Source organism: Dendroctonus ponderosae, unplaced genomic scaffold, assembly GCF_020466585.1.
Source record: "Dendroctonus ponderosae isolate FM_Combo_2020 unplaced genomic scaffold, Dpon_F_20191213v2 Dpon_F_20191213_3, whole genome shotgun sequence".
In the NCBI taxonomy this organism is placed as follows: domain Eukaryota; kingdom Metazoa; phylum Arthropoda; class Insecta; order Coleoptera; family Curculionidae; genus Dendroctonus; species Dendroctonus ponderosae.
In genome coordinates, this window is record NW_026018508.1 from 9,809,294 (window position 1) to 9,817,651 (window position 8,358).

The following is an 8,358-nucleotide window of genomic DNA, read 5'->3' on the forward strand; positions in this document are numbered from 1 at the left end:
TTTCTAAAAAGGCCATTTATTTCTCTCTAGAATGATGTACAAATGAGCGTTCTTGCTCATTTTGCCTCCGAGATATGAGCAAAAACGGGACGGAAATCATGGAATTTTGACATAATCTTGCACCTCTCTATCTCTATCTTGCAAAACTACTCGAATTTCCTCATTAACGTTGTTTCGACTGAATGGACTTTTTAATTCTGTATCCAACGATGCCAAAACGAATTCTGTGGCTCGAATGGTTCTTGAGAATAAAGGTCATTTAGTTATCTCTGGAATGATGTAAAAACGATCGTTCTTGCTCATTTTGCTTCCGAGAAACATGCAAAACGGGACGGAAACACATGAAATTTTGCAATAATCTTGCGCCACCCTTGCGCAAAACGACGATAATTTTTCGAATTTCATAGACAGCAGAAGACTGTATTTTTTCTACATAACCCCCCGCTGACTTTAAAGCTGGATCCGCCCCTGGGTGAAAACATGATTTGACCTAATTTGTCTAATCCAAAAGTGGATGGTTTTCGAAACTCTCGTCCGAAATGAAGATTGGATTGAAAAAATTTCAAAAATTTCAGAAAAAATTAAATTGGTAAAATGTATTGCTCCAATAAAAGCTCCAAATTTTGTTTATTAACTAACTGAAAATATCCTAGATAATTCTGAAACTCATTTTCATTATTTTTATTTGCTTTGTCAGAAATGGGCCTACCACTCCTGAGGTATTCGTTATTCCAGCTCCTCAGTCCTTTTCAATTTGGTCTGTAAAACTTTGATTATTTTAAAAATTGAACCTGAGGCCTTGGAGGCTATTAAGCCTTGGAGGCTATCTGAAGCCTTGGAGGCTATTATTCTTGTGCCGGTTTTCTTGTTGCTATCTGATCAAGACATCAGTTTCATAATCATCAGCAAACAGAGTAACCAAATAATAAACCAGTTTTTCCTGCAGTAATTCTAAATATAGGCATCCATCAAAATTTCCTTGAAAAAAAATCGGTCCTATTACTCGATTATCAACAATCCCTGCCCAAACATGTTCTATTTTTTCAACATTTTCGTCCAGTAGACTTATGACTTATGAGCAAATTTGGAGTATTAGATATATCGAAATCAGTTTGATGAGTTACTGAAGAATCACTATTTTTTAAGATAATATTTTTGTGCTTTAATTCGTCCACCAATTCCGAGTTTTCTGAAGATTTTCTTAGTGAAGACTTGGCTTGACTTGACTTAGTAGAGACTTGATCACTACGAAAATTTCAATATTATGGGTTTCAATTAAGTTAAGAGTGTCTCTCACCGGTAGAACAAAACCCGTTGAATTGCTTCCGGGGTCTCTGACTATTTATTTTTTATAACCAAACCGGATATATTGAGGATTTCGAAGAAGGAATACGACAAGAATCTAGCCTCATTTCCGCTAAAATAATTAGAAATGTTCAAAACGAGTTTTAGCTGTTTTAGTTCCCTTTAAAATATTGTCAGTGAGTTAACTGAATAATGCACATTTTAGACATTTATTGAAGAGACATTATTGAGTGGAATTCGATTTCTTCACTTTTCAAATTATTTAAAATTTGTTAAGATATGTCTTTTAAACGGCAACGAATAACCATTTGATTATGAGTACGTATATGTAACTTGAGACTAAATTGTCATAAAAACTTAAGATTTTCATGTAAAAAAGAGTCTATTACGTCAAATATCAAAGTTGAATCACGGTGTATAATATTTTTTTACGTCAACGGGTCCACTTTAAGTCGATCGAAGTGTCCGAGCATATTCCCGTGTGTCCGAACAAGTTACTGAATTTATTCCAACTTAGAGAGTTGGACTGCATTTTACAGTGTCGGAGAAATATAGCGGTCCTGTTAGAGTCCGTTTGAGATTGGTGTACCGTTGGATAATCTCATTGCCACATTTCATTTTAATTTCTAGATTTTTGTAGGTATAGATGTTGAACAGCTTTTATTAGTATAAAAGTTTAGAAAATTATCAAATACCTACGAATAACATTGAAATAAATCGAACCACTTGTGGTAACCATTCCGCGAAGTAATTACGCATAATTTATAAATCGTCAAATAATAAAAAGCAAGCCTTTAAATGGTCCTGCAAATTACGTATTAAAGTTTTCGGGACCGTTCGGCATTGTAATGAATGACATATAAAACTCCTTTTGCCAGAAATTGAAGCAAAAGCATCAGAAAATACAAATTTGTTTGGCAAATATCCATAGGGTCCCAAAAGGGGCATCCGGTACAAGGGGATCTCTTTCTTCGTATGGAGCGTGAAGCGCCAGTCACAACGAAAAGCACGGAAATCAATGTGCCGTTGCGTCATTGGGTTAACGTTTCGCCCCCTTTTATACAAAGCTTTGGTACACGTCAAGATCCAAATTTCATACGTACTTAAATCAAACCAATTTTAGTCTTTGAAAGTCTGTCAATTGTGCTCTCAAAACGACACTCAAAAAGTACGAAGCCCAATCGCAAATGAAGTCGAAAAAAACTCGACTGATCAAAAAACTTAATAGCAGCTTGTAATGCTTTAGAAGCAATTTCGGCAAAAAAGTATTATCGGGGCTAATTGCACAAGTGCTTCAAAATTACCGATAATTTTGCATGAAACCTTTTCGTTCCAATGTGAAAATAAACGAATGCAGTTTTTACAAGACAACAAGCTCGAATGCAAAATTATCTGTTTATTTTGATGCACGAGTGTAATTTTGATGAATATTTCCTGAGTAAACAAAGTAAATGTGGATTCAATTAATTTCTATTGTATTTTATTACACTTTCAATTTTATTACTTATGTTTATAAAATATAATTTGAATGTCTTAGGTATGTCAGGAAGACATTTGATGTCTTCTAATTCAACATGAAAAGACACCTGTCAAATATTTTTTGAAAACAATTCAATTATCGTTGAGTGATAATTGCGCACTGTGCAATTACCGCTGTAATTTTTCTTCAACGGACTTTAACTTCAAACGGACAGATTATCATACGAAGGAAATATTAGGGGGTAATACCACGAGTGCTTTGAAATAACTGATAATTTTTCACTTTCACTTCATTGCATGTTTTCCATAATTTCACGAGTCCGAAGGACGAGTGAAATTTGCAAGAAAAACATGCCAGAGTGAGAAATTATATGGTTAATTTTAAAGCTCGAGTGGTATTTAGTGAGATTATTTCTCGAATTAAATATTAAAAATTAAATTTCAGAATATATTTGACATCAATCATTTTTAATAAATCAGTCGACAGTGATATTTTTTATGATTCCATGACGACGTGAAATTATCGCTGTAAGTTTATTTGAAAATTATCGAATTACCATTTATTAATACCCTTTTTGCCCTATGGCGTTGCTATGGATGAGTGAAATAATCAAAATAATAATTCAATTGATTTAATATTTACGTATACAGCGTCTTCGAAATAAAATTAATTCAGGTATGGTTATAAAAGCGCATTTTCAGGTATGGTTAGAAAAGCGCATTTTCAGATATGTTCGTCATAGAAACATAGATCCGTTTTCTTTTTCTTTCTGATATACAGGGTGCTAGAATTTAAAAAAAAGTAGGTATATAGTACATAAAAAATATATGCGTTCCACTTCAAACAGTGTTTGTAATAGTTTTTATTTTGAATTGCCTTCGTACCTACCGATATTTGTACAAAATTAAGTTCTTTATTCTTTTTTATCTTAGTAGTCTATCACAATAATTATTTTTGATGTTCAATAAACTATGTATGTTAAATTTGGATAGAATCGCTTTAATAGTTCCGATATTAAAAAATTAAAGCCCTTTTACTTTTCATTTTTAACACCCTGTATATTAAAAAGAAAAACAAAACCTATGTTTATATGACAGAGGTCTCGCGATTTTCAAGCTATAATCCTTAGTTTTTTTATTTATAAAACTAAATTTATAAAACTAATTTAAATTCTAAATTGAAATATGTTTTTGAAAACGCAACAACCATCTTCCGCCGCTGTGAACAAGGGTCTGAAACTTTTTAAAGCCGGTCTTAATTAGGAAACGTTTACTCCTTTGGACAGGGTATTTTTCAAGTTGAGATATAACTGTGAAACACAGTTAACATTTACCCGTTTTTACGTAAAACCCTTTTTTTCTGTGTGCTATAGATAGTTTTGGCTCTTGACTTAGTGCGCTCAAATGTTTCATTTTTATGCTCATTTAGGTATCCAATGATCGGGCTAAATCCGGATAATTCAGCCTGAATACACTTGTTGTCTATGTCAAATGTCTAGTTATTCGCATACATTTCCTTCGAAACTAAAAAATAAAAGTATTTGGCGGTTGATTTAAAATTAGCTATCTAGCTGCACGGGCGACGCTTGCATTCCACAATTTAAAAAACTGTTAATTGCATAATATGGTAATTTATTTAGTTTGTGCGAAGGCGGCGTTACAATTCAACTAACTACATATTGCAGCTGCTTATACATATATCTATATTTAGGTAGGTTAGATTTTGTGCCGATCTTAATTAAGTAATTCACACTTATTTTTTGAATAAATCATCAAGAGTGACTATATAACTAAGCTATGGAAACAAAATAAAAATAATGCCTCAATTTCTAAGCATCCTGAACTATTTAAACACCACTTAGTTATATAGTCTATGGTTTTTAATGCTATTTGCTGAATTATTCATGATTCAATATAACTACAGCTTTATTACTTGATTTATTGGGATATTGAGAAAGACGTAATATTGCTTGCAGGTAACGATGCAATATTTTTTAAGATATCGCAAGCTTTATGATGAACTTTGAGTAAAACTACTTTGAAAAATTGAAAATCCATCCGGATGATTTTGGAAAGTACTGTTTTAACCCATAATTGATTTATTATTGAGTCTTCTGAGAGTTCTTGCTATAATTTGATAACATTGTTCATAAGAAGAAACTAACTAACCCAATTCCTTTATTTATGCACCAGTTGTTGGATTTTTATATTGTTGTGCGATTTTTTGCGATTTTTCTGATATTTACAGAACCTCGGTGTTTCTTCAAGACCTATTTTGGTATAGGAATATGATACCAATAGCATATAAAAGATATTGTGATTATGTCATTCGGGTTATATAATTTGTATATGATATGCATGGCATTCCATATCAGAAAATGTTTTCTCTTTTTTAGTAGGTATCTATCGTTTAAATCGCGAATTTTAAAGAACCCTTCGATATGGATACAGCAGAAACTTCTCCGAACAATATTAATATACCGAACCTTAGTACGTATGCTATTCGAAAAATTCAAAATTTTTACGAACTCAAACACCGCAGTACCTAATAAATATTAAATGATAGCAATGCTATGTAGAAATAAATATTATTTAAAAAATTGAATTTGCTTATATTACTTGATAATCATTTTTAAATTCGGGTTCTATACCTACCTATGCTAGTAGCTACACGGTTGATCATGACATGACATTGCTCATGTTACCATCCCAATTTTGCTCATTTCTCGGAAGCAAAATGAGCAAGAACGCTAATTTTTACAACATTCCAGAGAGAACTAAATGGCATTTTTAGAAAGTAAGCCACCGATTAGGAAATATTGGAAGTTTTGGCAAAAAAGTCTTGATTTCAACAAATTTTAGATTTGCGTGTTTTTTTGTTACAAAAATATTTCAAACATTACGCTGCTTTTTTCAAAGTTTCTTAAGCCCCATCCATGCACTTTGTACGATTCTTAGAACTTGCGGGCCAGTCGAGCTTAAAATACTTCAAGAAGAACTTATACTTTAAGACAAACTAAAACCCAAAAAAGCTCAGCAGTTTCAAACAATTAGTACCGCGAAAACTGTTAAAGATATATAGGATAGCAAAGTAGGTACTTCTTTGTATGCCACTCGATGCCAATGGCACATTGTGCGGCATTTCTAATATATATAATAATCTAATATATATAAAATATTCCTTCTATGTTTATATGAAAACAACATATTCATTCTGTTCTATATCTATACCTATTTACTGATAAACAAAAGATTCTGTTTTACAAGCAATAACAAAAGAAATCACTACTACTTAATATCTAGTCGAATAATCAAATGGTGTTCTTAAGTTCTTACCTAATTCTTAAGACCTACTTGACCCGATTAAGTATGAGACTACAATCTATCCCATAGCAGATGTAGTCTGGTATTTATCTAATAAACAACTCCTTTAGACAAGACATGAACCAGTTAAACCGATAATATAGCTTTCATATAAAAAAAGGTGACACCGACGGTATAGAAAATAACTGAAAACTGGAACAAAGGAAGCATGGAATATTCGCAAGTTAAGCGTGTTAGTCTGGGTATTGAACAGGCAACTATTACCATGGAATGAAGATTGTTGGTACAGACTTAAGTGAAAATATGAAAAAGCCAAAATAATTCAAACAAAATCTGTCACTTCTTCTAGTTATTTATAGAACTAAAGCTTTTTCATCTGGGATTTCTAATAAGTGGATTGTGACGACATTTTCTCTGGTGTCTGACATGCTAGAAATCCGTAATCAGTGACTTTCAAGACTTTCAGACAAAATGTATGGATTCTAATTATTTAAGGAAATGACTACAAATCTTGTTGAATGATTATTATTGAAATTACCTTCCAAAAACGATTGTTGAATATTTGCAGATTACCTATAAGGAAACACTATGGAAGATTTGAAACTTAGAAAAATCAAAGTTGGGGAATCATAAATATTGAATTCCCGACTCTTTTCGCTAGTTTAACTAACTTCATTGTTTAATCCACAAAGATGCATTTTTTAACCTCCCGATTAGATTAATATACCTAGGTACTTAAGTAAGTAGAACTGTTCAGATCCCATTTTTCACTTGAATATTATCTACATTTGAGATTTAGGAAAAAATGTAGGTATGATCAAAAAAAGAGAGCAAATCAGGCCTAGATGAAGGTATTTCCCTACTTACCCTCTCATATTGATGTGCTGCTCCGAAAGGTGAACTGAAAGGTCCAGTTCTAGGCACTGGATGGGCCGAAACGGGGGGTGCAGCCCCCGCCCTCTGGTACAAGTACGGATAATATGCCTGGTACATAACTTCAGAACAACTCATTATATACATATACACATGTCAAACGATCCTCTAACGGCACCAAAACATCCTTCGCACATTAAAGAACATTCGCGAGCTAAAATCCTAGTTAGTCAGCGCCTCCGTCGCTTCACAGCAACTACCTAACGGTCGACTTCATGAGCGGAGCGTGAGCGAGTCATGCTTTAGCACTCATTTGAAACTTAAGTTTTTAATTAAGCGCTCGATAACTGTTTCCTATGGAAAAGTATTTTCAGTCAATAACCATATATTGGGAATCACGAGTGTACGTCACCGTAACAAAATCAGAACGCACATTCAAAGCACACCGGTATAGGACTAACTGCTGCCAAAGGACAAAAATTCCTTACCCCTGTAATTCCCGAGACCCCGCCCATATATTCCCCTCTAAACTTCACACAGAGGTCCGCCCTGCCATGTAACGATTATGAAATTCCGCTCGGCTGAAACCAATCCGAGCCGAACTAAAATCTGAGCGACCAATCACTAAGCGGAATTCGAAGAGGTATGCTGACCGCCTAGGCAAGGTTTTATATCAAAAATAATTGTTAGAAAAGGGGTTATGGAGGCCATACGGTCTTCATTACTCCACTCTGGCTGAATTTCGATATTTTGCTCTTTTTGAGGCTTTATTTACGTTTTCATTTTTAGAAAATACGTTTTAATTATGGCTGGCCATTTTAATTGAAATACACTTTTGTTCATTGACTAATTTTCCAATCGAATCACAATTGAATTAAATTGTTGCTTTTTATTTGACTGTCTATTTGAACAGAAATCGACGTGAGAATTACAACTTTTAATAATTTGATGAAAGTAGGTACATCAAAGGCAAAAGGCCAATTAAATATTTTTATATTTTTCTTGCTTAGGTGCCTGAATCTGAAATTAGTATTCAGGTATAGTTTAATGTTTTTTTTTTGGCGCAAGTACTAAATCTATAAATTCAAATTCAAATTCAAAATTTATTAAAAATATATATGTAAACAGAAAATTATTTGTCAATTTACAATTCATATAATGTAAAAATTATTTGTTGAGTACCTAGATACCTTGTACCTGTATGTACTCTTGAGGTTACAATTTTTTTTATATCAGTAATCATATTTTTATTTTCTGTCCTGGTTTAACAGAAATCCACATACCATACCATGCATGTATATTCTTACCTAAAACTAGCAACTTAAAACATTTTCCCGAGAACTCAACTTTTGAGAAAGTATCTGAACAAATGTGTTC

The 8,358-nt window shown here is 33.0% G+C and overlaps 1 protein-coding gene across 1 annotated transcript in view; it reads right to left on the reverse strand.

Moving 5' to 3' along the window:
• LOC109535789 (protein vestigial) overlaps positions 1-7,438 on the reverse strand; it is a 58,888-nt gene extending 51,450 nt beyond the window's left edge. Inside the window, exon 1 of the mRNA XM_019901792.2 lies at positions 6,976-7,438. Within this exon, the coding sequence (XP_019757351.1) occupies positions 6,976-7,128 (153 nt within the window). The 5' untranslated portion in view covers positions 7,129-7,438. The remainder of the gene's footprint in view (positions 1-6,975) is intronic.
• Positions 7,439-8,358: the final 920 nt, after the last annotated feature.